Raw genomic sequence first — 15,461 nt, forward strand, 5'->3', positions numbered from 1 at the left:
TTAGGATTTAAGAAAACTCACATTGCACCTAATTCTTTCATTTTCATCTCCACGTGAGTCTTCCACGTTTGAACTCTCTTCCTCTCTCTCTACTATTATTGTAGTTTGGTCTATTTCAAACTCTCAACTCTTTATGAATTGTCATCTTCAGTTGAGGTCTCAGCCCCTTGCTGCATCTAGAACAATTATTTATTCCATAAAATATTAATCGGTTATTATTTTATGAAGAAATTAAATCAATGATGCTCAAACTCATGTTAGGTTTATTCAAGCTAAATGACACACTTGACTTGGGTGATTGACAAATGTATACTGAACCCATCTAGCCCCACTATTGATGGTTTAGGTTAAGAGAGTGAGAAACAACAAAAATAAGAAAGCTTGACTCTTAACAATTAGATCACCCGTTATTTTTATTTTTCTTTAGTTTTAAAGCCCACAATTTTGACTTATGCAGATATTTTTTACAGAGGTCAAAAATATATATTTAAGTCAATATTTAACTTGTGATTTCACTGGCTTGATTTTTTAACATTTTTATATCATTATTTATTTGGATCATATTATGTTAAATCATTATTTGAGTCAAATCACAACTAATGAGTCAAATCTAAACCTAGTTCAAAATTTATCAGCGTGCCTCAAGTAATGAGGAACAAGTCAGACGGATCCAAAATGAAGAATTTTCTTTCCTAAAGTGAGTGACCACAGCAAGAAAAGAAGTGAATAACCAAAATAAAAATGTTTTTTTTTTATTTAATTCGCAATTATATATGTCTTCTCAATCAAGTCATATATGTAATGCTAAAGTCATCATTAATGAATTTAGGGCCTCATTCATTTAGCTGCCTGGATTTGAATTTCTTTGTTTGTGTACAATTTTGAATTAAGTCATATTTGTATATGTAATGTCAAAGTCGCCGATTGGAAATATTTTTGTTTGTGCACAATTTTGATAGACTTGAATTTCTTGATTTCTGCAGAAGCTGGAAAAGAAAAGTATGTAAGTCATGTGACGTCTGTATAAATCTCTTTTAAGAATAATTTATTAAAACAAATCTTTATCCAATCCGTCTTATGGCAAAAATTAACTAAGGCATGTAGGATTCAAATTCTAATTTCAAGTTTCTGAAAGAAAATACAATTTCATTAATTGGCCACCATAGGATGTTTAATCTTGGTGAGAGCTCCCATTGCCTTTCTTTCCCCAATCCACAGCACCAGTGCGTTACACCCAATTCATAGCTGTTATCATTTTGCTAGGGAAAATATTCTGTGATTTTTTAGGAGATAATTTTTTTTCCCCTTGAAAAAACCTAATGATTCGTATAAAGTAGCATGAAAAAGGATTACAATATGAACTTTTGCACCAAATAGGCAAATGCAAGGAGTTACTTGAAAGGAAAGTGTTTTACGTTTAAGTTTGTAAAAGTTCAAATTTTTACCCCATCATTCCAGTCCTTGAAAAATATGTCATTTAAATTTTTGTCCATTAAATTTTAATTGTATACCAAACAGATTATTGGTTTAAAAATTTTTAAGTGATTGATGATTACTTTGAATATTGAATTATAGTATGTACGATTCTTATATTATAATCATTTGGGGAATCAACATTTTTAGTCAAAGAAATTAGGATAAAATTATTAATTAGATAACCAGCTTTTAATTTTGAATTGCTTTGAATACTGGAAGTATTGGGAACCAATAAGAGGAAAACTCTAACCGAGAAAGCATTTTGTTGTTTTTTTTTAATAATATTTACATGAATCACACATTGGAGCCTCGGGTTGGACGGCACACATGATTCCTTTTACGAGCATGTTCTTCACTACGGTGTTGTGTTCGACATGCATATCCATACCAGCAATCTTCTCTTGCTGATGCATCTGGTGGAAGAAGCTTTTAATAATAAATAAAAACAAAAAAGGGTCAATTTTGCACACCAATTTCAAACTAAATTAATAATAAATATCATATAAGAATAAAATCAGTAATTATCTTCTGTTCAATTATATTTTAAAAGATGCAATCAGTTTTTCATATGCACTAAATTGTAAGGACTAAATTCAGAAACCAAGCAACATGGCAAAACATACCAAATGAGACACTTTCCAAATTCCAATTCTTTCTTTGCCATTAGTTGAAATTCATATGAAACTCCCTAAATAAAAGTACGACATAATACATAGAAACTAAGACCCTAACGAATTTCAACCAATAACAAAAGGTGTTTGAAAAAGTGTTACTAGCATTCTTCTTCTGAACAAATATAGCATTAGATATTTTCTTTTTCTTAAGCACATGTATTTTATGTTGCTTTCATGAACATAAATTATCAGAGGAGAAAAACACTACCGATTCTATTTGGTCGACCATTTTTTGGCCTAATATTTGTAACAAGTGAACACTAAAGAGGACAGATCAGTGAGGGAGGTACAGAAAACCAAACCAATAAATAGTTTTAGTAGACCTAGAATCAGTTTATCAGAATAATGCTTTGAGTTGAAGGTACTTACATATTTGGGTATTGAAATGCGAAACCAGTACAAGAGAAATGACACCAACTTCTGATAACAATCACTGCATGATTACAATAATGCATTAGGAATATGCAAAGGCTGAAATGACAATCAGAGACTTAATTCCATTGTACTATAGACAGTTGTCAACCAGATAAAGGTGTTTTTATCATTCAAATAGATTCATAAGTCAAGCCAGCATCGAATATGACACTTCAATGTTAAACAAATAGAGTATGGGTGTCTGTACAAATTAAAAATACATGCCAAATTAATTGCTAGAAGGGATGTTCAGTCTCTACAAGGCCATGCACGGCTATAACAGCCTTAAATTCAAACCAATGTTATTCCATTAAAAAATTGACAGTGTATAACTGTAAAGATTAGTTCATGTGAACCTGGGTTTCGTGGATTATAGAACACCTTTTGAATACTGCAATCAAAAGTTGTTTTAAAATAGTATTTTGGAAGATGCGATAGAAGTTGATTGGTCATTATATTTGGAAACCTGATTTTAAAAGCAGTTGTGTGTAAAAATTCAAAAGATGAAACTGCACAAGCAAATGGAAGATTGCAACAAACTAAATAACCCCAAGGTATTTCCTCGTAATTTCTGAATAAAAAGCAAAACATAACGCTTCTACTTAATGTATTGAGAACTCGCATATCGAAAACAACACAAATTAGGGGTGGTACATGTAAGCGAGAATAAAATATACTTCCTTACTTAAAAGCTTGCAAAATAAAAATAAGATCAGAGGAGAGTTTCAACAGCACACTTTGTACATCCTATGTATTCTTGCCTCAATTGCTACTTTCAATTATCATTCCATTAGTTTACAGCAGTAATTGGATTATAGATGCATCCACTTAAAAAATTTTCATGAAGCTATCATCTGACACAATACTTTAAACCTACAATTGGAAATTGGAATTACTCAAAAGTCCGGGACTGAATTAGATAATTCCACTTTAGCTTTCCATGATTCAGGACAATGCTTACCAGCATAAAAAAGTCCCAGCAGTAATATTCTCAGCATGATTTAGCATCATTCGCGCTGTATCTGCCAAGAGAAAAAGGAGACCTGTGTAAGTCAAGATCTGTTGATGCTGCATTTCAGATCAATTTACAACAATGAAAAACTTGACAAAAACAATAATTTGCTAAATCCACCACTAGATTGAAAATTTGCATTGTGCATAGCAAGCTAATGTAAAACAGAAATATTACAGTATGTTTGTTTTGTTTTTTTCAATTTCCGTTGATATATTTTCAATAAATTCAAAAATACCATCTTGTTTTTGGCATTTCTTTTACAAAATAACAAAACATGGAACAAAGTGAAAGTAGGGCAACACTTTTTGTAAATATTTATCAACTGAAAATGAAAATAGAAAACAAGTCAAATGTACCCTTAAAAACTCAGAAAAATGCCTCTCATTAACCATTACAGAGCAGGGAAATTTATCACTTTACCAATTTCTTTGTTGTCCAGCTTTGCTATCCACTCTGAAATAACATCCTGCAATGTCCTCCCCATTTGTCTAATGCAACTATCAGTGATCTAAACCATAAATGATGGTCATAGTAATAAATAATCAGCTAAAACAACCAAAAATAATAAAAATATAGAATCAGAAAGCCCATACATTCTGTTCATGCAGATTCTTTTCATGTGCTACCAATGGAATTCTTGAGATAGAATGTTCTGAGACCTGCAAAGAAAGGGGGAAAAGGCAAACAAAGGTTGTGCGTAAGTTACCATTATATCATATCAACAGCCTTTAGTATGCTTGGCAGAAAAGAGCCAAACAGGAAAAGGTTGGGTTGCACGGTGAACTGGATGATGGAAATTGATAAAAACATCCACCCTGTAATGGCACAATAATAATTACACAGAAAGAAACTATCATTAAAGTTAAACAATTATAATGAACGATAGTTCGTACAGGTCTGAGAGTCTCTTGGGAGCAAACAGGGTAAGAGCCATTTCCAGTTACCCCAAGAGCATGCCAGTAAGTTCCACAAAAAGGCCTATCACATCCTGAACCTATAATAAAAGAAAAACATGAATTATCTGACATCATGAATGAATGTGTAAACTAAACCTCTCGACAAAAAAAATAAATAAAATATTCCAGTTCACCAGCACAAATTTGAATAACCTAGAAGGACCACAATGCTACAAGCTAGCATGAATTATCTTAATCCAAATCAAAAGCCATTCATCAAAAAACAAAAACAAAAGTTTGACTGTGCAATTGGCTAAATCAGACTTGACAACTTACAATATTGAGGAACACCAAAACCAGTACGGGAAGGCATCATTCCTCCACATGCTTGACATTGAAGATGAACAGTGTTTTGATTGCAACAGAACCCACTAACTTCAGTAACTAAAAATCATAAGTGACATAGTTAACTCGATGAGACAAAGAAATAAAGACAAAAGACGCAAATTTGACTATTTTTTCTCTTTTGTTCTATGACATGTGATGCATATTGTCAAGAAAATCAAAGAGCATAATCACAATCTCGAATAGGGAGTATGCAAACAGATAGATTCAAATCCATTTCAGGTCTAGGGACAAGGCAAAAAAGAAAGACAGAAAAAGTAAATCAATAACATATCTGTTCAATAAGCCATTTCAAAGAGAGAAGCTTCAGTATCATAAGCACTATTCTGTTCAAAAAACAAAATATGCCTTCCACATTCTTGAGCATTCAATTCCTATGTATTTTGAATTACTTTTATGATTCATTGATGATAAGTGCACATTAATGACATTACTAGTGCATTTGGTTACTAAACTTAAAGAACGAATTACAGGCCCATGCATGGCACAAAAGGAAAAGCATAAAGATCTCTTTTATGAAGGCCAGCACAGAATATAAACATCATATTCTTATGGATAATGACTGATAATTGATGCCATGAATAATTAGCACCGCAAACTACGGAGATTGTGGGAGGAAAATATTGTGCTACATAAATTGTATTCTCTTAGGGACTTGTTCCAGATCTGACATAATTGTAGTTATTACCACACTGTGCACACTGATGGTCTGTGCCATCAGTTTGATTATCCAGTGGTGTGTAGGCCCTCTTTCGATTCCTCTTTCCAGATCCAATGACCTAATAGTAAATTCACAGAAAAAAGGGCAAAAGAACATAAACACAAAATTAAAAAATAAAACTGTGATGCAAGATCTAAAATTCCAAGAAAAGAGAGATAACAATAGATGTTCTCTGATTAAACAAAAGAATCTGCCAAATGAGTTTAATCATAATCTAACTCACTTTCAATGAAATTGCATGACAAAGGAAAGGATATTTTATTACACAAACCAATAAAATTAGTTGAAGTTAGTAGATTTTCTTGATTTTATAAAAAAATATTAAAACATGACAATTTTATTTTCAAATAAGTGGTCTGTTATAAGAGTTAAAGGACAAATATGAGGTATAGAGCTATCCTAAGACATTCCAAGTGGACTTGGAAGAAAAAAGTTGCACATGCATGTTTTGGGATCTAACTGGCCTTCCTCGCAACTTGCAAGTACTCAATTTCATGATGTTGTGTACAATAATACTGATTCTATTATCCTAACTTCTCCTTTATGCAGGAAGGTAGTTGCAGCAATTTATTCTATCAGTTTTGTACAGGATTACACAGACACTATGAAGCATGTTATGCCCCTACCATCCATCCCATAAATGGAGAATAGATGTGGCACCTAACTGAATTACCTACAATCTTGCCTCCACAAGATAGGACACCAGTTGCTGGCAGGGAGGAGAAGCTTCTTAGAGTGGAGAAGGATAAACCATTAAACCACACAAATTGAAGAGAATGAACACTTCAATCATTTGTAGCAAGTGTAGCATGTATGGCCACAATATGAAGACTTGCCAAAATATTGCATTTCTACCTCCACCCCTTGCTACAACAAAAGGGGAAAGAAAAAGGACAAGCAACTGCTAAGAACAAAGGTAAAGGCAAAAGGGCAACACATCTTTCTCCAACCAAACTAAGAGTGCATCATCTCAACCAACCAAGGGTGCAATTTCTTCTTAGCAAACTAAGGGTGCTTTCTCCAACCAAGATTGAGTGGATGTGCCGCAAGTGTGATTGCATGTAAACCATCTTTTCAACCAATTGTGACTCAATCTACTATAAAAACAAGAATAACCTGATTTGATCTATTGCAGGCATTGTCACTTTGCAAGCTTCAACATCAACACCAAAAACAAACTAATCTTTGGCCCAAATTGCAAATCCATGAGCCAACAAAAAAAATTATAACGAGGAAATCCTACTGTCACAACTTAGCAATTGCAGAACATTGTGCACCAAGGATGTGCAAAACTTACAACCAGATCAGGGTTCTACACCAAAGACATGAAGAAATGGAATGGAGTAGCTAAACCTCTAACAAATTAAGTTTTCATTTTGGGAACGGTTTTGTAAACAGGGATCATTTTGTATGAATTGCTTATTGCCCCAAGTGCTTTGCACAACTTTTGTGGATCACTTTTGAAATATTTTATTCACTTTGCTATGTTTTTGTAGTGTATTATTGTTGTTGTAATTGGATGCTACTTTTATTGCAACATGTCAATCATTTAACTCCCTCTTGTTTACATTTGGTCATTAAGTTATTCACGAACCTATATGTTAGGATCCAATTGCAAGGTATGAACCTTCAGTCTCACATTAAAGTATATGATTCTCGTGTGAGATTTATAAAGCCTTGAACTCTCTAGTTATAACGACTAACTTTTAAAGATTCTTGTCAATTAGTATTAGAGTCTTCCACCATGTCTCTCAATTCCAAATGAGAGTTGCAAGTGGTGATGCAACCTTGTAGTCGATGTTTGAGACTAGTCAAGGGACTATATTTATACAACTAGCCCACATGGATTAGGGCTGTGGAGTGAGGTGGAATGTTAAGATTCAATTGTAAAGTATAGAATTTGAGTCTCACATGGGAAGTATGGAAGTTTATAAAGCTTTTATGAGATGATTCTCCTAAAGTTTCTATCATTATCATCAAATCTTTTTGAATTCTTTAACAATTATGTATAGTTATAGTGCAATAAATTAAAGCTAAAGCATTGACCAAATTGTAAATGTCATTCTTCAAAACATAAAAGTTCTACATGTTTTACCTATTTTCATTTTAAATGAAAATTAAAACAAAGTTGGTTATATTTTAAAAAACATTTTTATGAAATTAATTTTTAAAACAGGCCTGAAATGAAAATAAGAAAATGGTGTTTTGTGTGCTTTCAGTACTACATTTTGAAAATGAAAAAGTAAAAAACAAAGTGGCATAATTATAATATTTAACACTTTGTTTTTCTTCAATTGTAAGAATCCTTTCTCATTTCTAGTGTCTCTGCAACATCTGGCGACTTGGAGCAAGCATTGTCTTTCTCTTCCTATTACACCTTTCATCCACCAATGAATATTTGTGTCTTCTTCCTTGCAACATTTTATTGCTGCAAGGTGGCATGATGGAGGCTATATATGGTGGGTTTTTGCCGCAAGTTTCCATTGCTCTCCCATAGCTCTGAGCCTTCGTGGTACAAGCTTTGAATTCCAATTGTGATGAGTGTTGTTGTATATTATGTGGTTGGATCCAGTTGTGACGAGCAGAGTTCTTAGGATCCAGGGACTAGCATATTTTTAAATTTTTTATTAAAAAATATTCTTTAATAAAATTATAAATTCAATTTTTTAATTACTTTATATAAAAATATTATATAAACTTTTAATTTATTGAAAAAGAGACCAAACACATTTTATTATTTTCATTTTCTAAAGATAGAAAACAACACTAAAGCATGTTTTCTGTTTTCAAAAAACATGAAAATGAAAATAGTTTCCAAAAAAATGAAAATATTTTCTCAAACCAAACGGCATCGTCTCATCACATTTTCAAATCAAAATAAAAAATTCCATGTATCTACTCTTTTCATCAGCAAACCAGCCTCTCTTACTCTTACTCAACATGATTTACATTTTTTGCATATATGGTGACCATAATAGCAATTATCAACCCCCATGAGCTCCACACTAACAGATTGTAAAACCAAACTCTATTTCTCAGATCTACCAAGAGTTTTCGTTGCCCCTCAATGATCTCCTTTGTACGTTCAGACGTTGCCTCATCCATCCAATAAAAAAAACCACAACTCCATGACTCCTGTATCAACACACTATAACTCAAATCAATAACCATGAAAACCAAATCTCAGAACACCTTTGTAATGCACATTGCTTTTCATAATCCTGCATACCCTATAGTTTGGACACCTCAGGAACCTACGACCACGATTCTGGGAACTCCATGATGTATACACTCTCACCCTACCTCCACATTCACAGCATGCATCGTTCCAGCCCCTTTGACTGATTTTCATTTCGCTTGTTGCTATTTCAGACCAAAATCTCCCACCGCGGCTTATCTTCACCATCATCCAAATTTGCATTGTAATAGTCAAATGATAATGATGGGAAGCGGGCAACAAGAAGACAACATATTAAGGTTTCAATGGGTTTAAAGGTGGTTGAATCATTTATCTTGGTTGTCACTTTTCAGCGCCACTAGGGATTTCATTAGACAAATCAGCTTCAACTCATAGTGTCATAACAGGAACAAACAACAGGGACCAATATGTAAAGTTAAATACTATAGAGACCAAAAATTAGTGTTTTTGGGCATAGGGACCAATCTATGAATGAGTGTTAGCTATAGGAATCAAATGATTATTTTAACCTATCTACTATCAAATTACATATTTGTGAATGCCTAAATCATTTGAAATCTAACATAAATGATCATAGAATTACGTGTGTGTATATCTGAAATTTCAGTAAAGATGGACACAAATTGCATAATGATTTAGAGGAAAATAAATTCTGACCATTAAAAGAATCATCTTACTTACAAGGTTTGATCGTACTGATGCATAAGCATTTAAAAGCACAATTTCATCATCAGAGCGCTGTAGGGAAGAATCAGCCCTTAGCATATCCTAAAAAAATATATATAGAAAAAAATAATGAGTGGAGACAACAAAGCCTTGCTACACCAAGCAAATCAACCACATGGATAATCCACATCATTGGGCAATATCAAGAAAACATTTTTTTTTTCATTTTTCAATGAAATAGTTTAGACAAACTACCAAGAAAAAAAAAGAGAAGAAAATCAATAGATCAAACAAATTAGAGGTTTGACAACAAAGTGAAAGAGAACCTTCATAAGAATGAACTTTATGTTCATCAAAAGTATTAATTATCATTCCTAGATGCTATTCTTGATGTCAATAATAAATGATGCCTACATTCCTTTGATTAAATTAGATTGAGTTTATTCAAGAATTTGTTATTAGTCATCACAAGGAACCCACTCATAAATATTTAGAAATGTGTGTGAAGTTTCTCTCTATGATAAAGACAAGTCAATAGTAGAAGCTTAAGCTTTTAGAGATCAAAATGACTGAGAACACATTTGAATCCAAACAAGTTCCCTTCCTTCATCATGGACCCACACATTAAGAGCTGGGAAGATATTACACATGCAAAACTCTAGACTTTCTATTGTGTCAAGGCAAAAAAAACAAAACAAGGAGATGTATGATAAAGACTAGTCACTCACCGGATAAAGATTTTAGAGATACAAATATCTTATATCAGACATAAAATTAATATACTTTAATCAGAACAAGTGCCTCCCCCCTTATGGATTGACCCCACAATAAGAGCTGAGGGCTATTGAGCCCCCAGAGCTGTGGACTTCCACTGCAATTAAGAAAAATTTGAAGATCATGGCAGAGAAAATACCACTGATGCTCATGTTCCATTGTTCTACCCACCCCAAAACTAAATAAATAAACAAAATTCCCTGCTTCATTAGTACTACTTCTGGTCCTATTTATAAAAAGCAGGTATCTTATTCATCAAAACCAATAAAAAATAGTTATATGTTGTAAATTTATCCTCTATTGCAGAAATACATATAATATTAAATGGCCAAATTAGTGGATATATCTTAAATGAAAGAATATATCCACTTTTATGGATAAAGGGTGGGTACCTTGTTAATACAAACTTACAATAAATAAAGGTATACAAAGAACTTCACAATTAATGTATCTAAAAAATTATTTTCGTTTCTTTTATATAGAACAAAAAAATATTGGTAGTTCTTTCTTATAAATTGAACTGGAGGTAGTATTTTACAAGTCTGTTAACAAATATAAGCAAGTAGTAACTTTAGAAAACAATATTTTGGACAGCTCATCCTAGGAATTGTGAAAGAGAATAAGGCTTAAACTGTCTTATGTATGAAACAATACTCTAACCCATTCCCAACATAGTCGTTTTCCTCCAACTTTTCAACTACCCATGAGTGGAGGACACCACAAGGTCTACAACCAAACAATAAACACACTTGACTACCTATCATCTACAATTCAGCTAAATCTCTAAGAAATGCTTCAGCATACAATTACCTCTGCAATAGTACGCAGAAAGTGGTTTTTCCCAACAAATTGAACAACTGCTCTGCATTGAGGACAAAGGACAGATGGACGTTTTTCCTTTGACCTCCTAAGCCACTCTGAGAAGCAACCATTGCTGTAATGCCACGTAGCAATTCTGGCAAAAGTCAATGAACTGAAACAGAACTACAATATTAAAGAGAGAGAGAGAGAGAGAGAGAGAAAATGTTACCCATACCAAAAATTATGAAGGCATGGAGCCACAGTAACAACATCATGCCATATGTTTAAGCAAATGCAACACTTTGCATGCTCGACATTTACACATATCTGGAAAAGAAACACAGTCAAGTCATCAGCATTGCTACAGATAAAAAGAGTATTGAAGAAGATATTAAGGATGCAGAACAAATTAGAGGCTGTCAACCTTTAGCTGCCTCTGGCAGGTTTCTGGACTGGACATGATATGAAATATGTAGCTGAACAATCCTAGCGCCATGAAGAGAGAGAGAGAAAGATAGAATTAAAGTAATTCATAACCAGCTTAGAAATATTTGAAAAATAGCATATAAAACTAAATAATTAGCATATAAATTTTGTTTTGTCCAAGACCACAATAATGATATTCACTATTTATTCCAAAGACCCAAAAATCATGTTAATCAACCATAATTGAAATTTAATACTGCCAAATACAATTTAACGAGATGAAAGCAGAAACACTACTGAGACATGTAATTCGCACTTGCTTGAACACAACTTGGTCAGGATTAAAACAGGCACAAATTACTATGCTATAATTTATGCCCATGGACTGTACAAGGCAACATGATGACAATCAATCACCTATTTTTTATGCTGAAACCCTCTAATGACTTGGCTATTTGACACACTGAACAATTATTATTACCACTTTGCAAAACCAAGTTGAATTTTATTAAAGAAAACAGTATAACATGTAACTCAACCCAAAGAAAATTTGGAATAAATTTTGCTTGAAACAAATCAATGGATTGACAGTAGCCCAACAGCAAAACTACTTTATAGAACCACAACAACTGAATGATAGATATGCAAACAAAAATTTACAATTTTCTATTCATCATATGTAATTGGTAATAGATATTGTTGCACTGCCAAAAATATTAGAAGACTCTGACCTTCTCTATCAGGACCTGGGATAATTTTACTTCCATCCTTAATGATAATGGTGTCATCACTGCATAACTCAGCCCCATCAACAAGTACTGTATTTGGACTACAATATGAATGCATAAAACACCCAAAAAAAGAAAAATTAAAATTGGAGTAAAGTATGCAAATGAAAGGATAAAGACCCTTCCGGAAAGATACAGTGATTTCAACCATAGCAAAGCAGAGAACTGATTTTACTAATATGATTATTCCTACTGACAATAATCAAGAAATTTATCCACTTCAACTGCAATTTTGAATGATATTTGTCCAATAATATAAAAAACTGGTGGGTGAGAAGGCCATATAGATTGCATTTTCTAGTTTTAAAAATAACAGTTCCCTGTTCTTCTTAAATTAATAATATCTAATAAACACAAATATTTGTCTTGGCTAAGAGGGAGCATGATTTACTTAATTACTTGAATATTATTACGCAGTCATGACTTTACCTCTTGTTTTCCATTGTGGCAGAACATAAGTCAGAATTCCTAACTATTTTGCACCAGCTATGTTTGTCATTAGAAGTAGCTGATATCTCCGAAGATATTACTTTTTCATCTGACCTTATTTCCACGTCTGAATATCTCGAGTCTGATGGAACTGCAAGGAAATAGCTTGACCAAAATAAGAACCTCAAGGAAGTTTCAAACATCAAACTAAATCTATCTCTCCAATTGTTGGTAACCCTTGAAATTGGGATGAAAATGATCAAATCAGTTATGTTATTTAAAATTTTTCAAAGAAAACTCATCCCTGTATTTTGCAATCTTATTATTTAGGAAACACCGTACTGACCCTATCAGTTGAAGGAACTATGCTTGTAAAATGCGTTCAATTTACATCCTCAATAACCAACATGAAATGTACAAACCAATAGAACAATAAGCTGTATCACTAGCCTCTCTATTCCCTCTCATCCACTTCAACTCAACAGAAACACAATCCCAACTCCTTCTCTATGCAAACCTACAAAGTTCTTGTCATTGTGAAGGCAACAACACCTTTTAATCAACCAAAGCCCAAAACCGCGGGAACGTAGCATAAAATGAATTTCGAGCAACTTACAATGACAATGTTAAAAAAATGGAACCTTACACATTCTACAAAATGGGGGCTTGGGCATTCCAGCCACACACAAAAAAAAAAAAAAAATACCCTACTTCTGCTTCCATTTAAAATTTGAACAATGAAAATGAAATCCCACAAGCGGCATGGAAGGGGGAGAATTGAAAACATGGATTGCCCCAAGTTTGAAACTTGAATTGGTATCTGTAATAAATTGGTATGATTATGGATACCCAAAAGGAAATTGAAGAAGAACGATGATTACCAAGCTTGGCCCAGATTTCATCTGAGGGTTTGGAAGCAGAGCATTCTCCTCTTTCCTCCATTGATGAGAAAGGCCTTCTGTTTTTCTGAGGGGAACAGGTGTTCAAGTGTTGAACTTGAGTAAGGGTTTATTATTTATAGTGTTGCAAAGCGTGCATGATGTCGTCCTGTCACCGTGTTGGTGTGGGTATTAGGTATCCACCCGATGTTTAGTCCGTTGATATTTACTTTTATTTAAAAAATATATTATATTTATCAAATTAAAAGAATTTAATTTAAAAATAAAAATATGTTTGATTTCTGTTTTGCAAACAGTTCTTTTTTAAATAAATTTTAATATAATTCTAATACAATTTTGTATTAGAATTTAATTTTAAAAATAGAAAATTATTTTTAAAACAGAAATTAAACATACTTTTAAATTCTTTTTTATAACTTAATTATATATTAAATTTTAACTATCGTACTCAATTTTACAACTTTTATATAATTTAATTATAATATTTTTTTAAAATATAAATATATATTAGTAATAAAATTAGATGCATACAAACATTTAATTTCTTTTAATTTAATATGCATAATTTAATAATTGTATCAATATAATTTAACATTAAAATATATTAAAATATGTCTAAGAACAGTTCTATTTATAAAACGAAGTTGTTTCCTCACTGTCAAAGAGTATAAAAAATGTAAAAGAAATGCAAAGATAAATGTTCAAGAAAAGAAAGTTGTATATATATGCAACTGTACTCATAGGCGGATAGAATTTATTTAAAAAACCAATAAACATAATATCAAATAAATTCAAATATTAAAATTAATATCAATTATTTTAAAAATAAATATTTTAAAAATATTTTTTTAAAATACATAAAATTAATTCCATAAATAACCTTATAAAATTAAAAAAAATTAAGATAAACAATACAATTGCTTGAAGAATTTGAAGTGATATCATGCAAAAAATATTTGACTAAGGTAATTTAATTATAGATAACTCATGACATAATTTAATAGAGGAAGAATTCTAGTAATACACTGTCTCTAATATGTATTTTATTATTAATTAAATTTATTAAAAATGCTAACATACAAAAGAAAAACATCTAGTTAAGAGTAAAAAATAAATAAACTCAAATTTTTTTATAAATTTAACAAAAAATATATTATTAACATTTTTTAATAAATATATTAAACTATTAATTTTATTATATATTATTGCATTGTAGGTTTTAACTTATTCTTTTAAATTTTATTAACAACTATATTTCAAGTATTTGTTAAAAATTTAATAAAAATTATATTAAAAATTTATAAGAATAACTTTTTTTTTTTAAGCATCAATATTTTATTAAAAATAAAATACGAGTACAATGGATACTTTAATTCAAGGAAATTAATAATATATGTCAAAAGATTAAAATATCCAAAGAAATTAATAATATATGTCAAAAGATTATTAATGTAATTTACATACGCAATTTAACTTTCCAAAAGTTCCACCGCTCGTCACTTCTAAGTAGGGATGGAAACAGATTTGGTCAGGCCAGATTCTACTTTAAACAAGTCTAGCCTGTAACATAATTATTAGGCCTAAACCTAACCTGTTACCTGTTACAGGCTTTATTTTAGGGCTGATCTGTCTGTTTAAGTGGTTTGACCTGACTTGAAGCCTGTTAACAAAAACTGTTAATAAAAAAATAATTTATATATTTTTCTAATTTTTATCTATGTTATTAATAATTATTAAATAATTATAATAATATTTATATAATTTTATAAATAATTTTTAAAATATTATTTAAGTATTAATTATAAAATATTTTATATTAATAAAATTCATATTTATATTTTTCTTGATTTATTTTTTAAATATTATATAAATAGTAAA

At 31.4% G+C, this 15,461-nt stretch overlaps 1 protein-coding gene across 2 annotated transcripts; it reads right to left on the reverse strand.

Annotated features, from left to right (window-relative positions):
• Positions 1-1,624: 1,624 nt before the first annotated feature.
• On the reverse strand, positions 1,625-13,667 carry LOC113855146 (E3 ubiquitin-protein ligase CHFR). 2 transcript variants are annotated; one of them, XM_027486648.1, is made up of 15 exons: positions 13,566-13,667; positions 12,685-12,835; positions 12,199-12,296; positions 11,466-11,527; positions 11,277-11,368; positions 11,051-11,174; positions 9,482-9,568; positions 5,569-5,659; positions 4,812-4,919; positions 4,473-4,573; positions 4,173-4,238; positions 4,000-4,087; positions 3,526-3,586; positions 2,520-2,583; positions 1,625-1,902 (listed from the first exon to the last, which is right to left on the reverse strand). In XM_027486648.1, exons 1-15 carry the CDS (start codon positions 13,624-13,626, stop codon positions 1,771-1,773), a joined length of 1,386 nt encoding a protein of 461 aa, XP_027342449.1. In that variant the 5' UTR covers positions 13,627-13,667; the 3' UTR covers positions 1,625-1,770. The 2 variants fall into 2 exon arrangements, 1 of the variants encoding a protein (XP_027342449.1); XR_003502832.1 differs by having other exon boundaries at positions 1,854-1,902; positions 3,461-3,586; positions 13,566-13,645.
• Positions 13,668-15,461: the final 1,794 nt, after the last annotated feature.

The sequence above is a fragment of the Abrus precatorius genome, unplaced genomic scaffold (genome assembly GCF_003935025.1).
Source record: "Abrus precatorius isolate BTA unplaced genomic scaffold, Abrus_2018 Scaffold11, whole genome shotgun sequence".
Taxonomy (NCBI): Eukaryota; Viridiplantae; Streptophyta; class Magnoliopsida; order Fabales; family Fabaceae; genus Abrus; species Abrus precatorius.

Bases quoted from the DNA above. Each gene is read 5' to 3' on its own strand.
- LOC113855146 (XM_027486648.1), bottom strand. From the start codon at position 13,626: ATGGAGGAAAGAGGAGAATGCTCTGCTTCCAAACCCTCAGATGAAATC. The intron at 9,569-11,050 runs GTAATTGTATGC...ATATTTTTTTAG, and splicing joins TTCTGCGTACTATTGCAGAG to GATATGCTAAGGGCTGATTC. The intron at 4,088-4,172 runs GTATGGGCTTTC...TTTATGGTTTAG, and splicing joins AGAATCTGCATGAACAGAAT to ATCACTGATAGTTGCATTAG.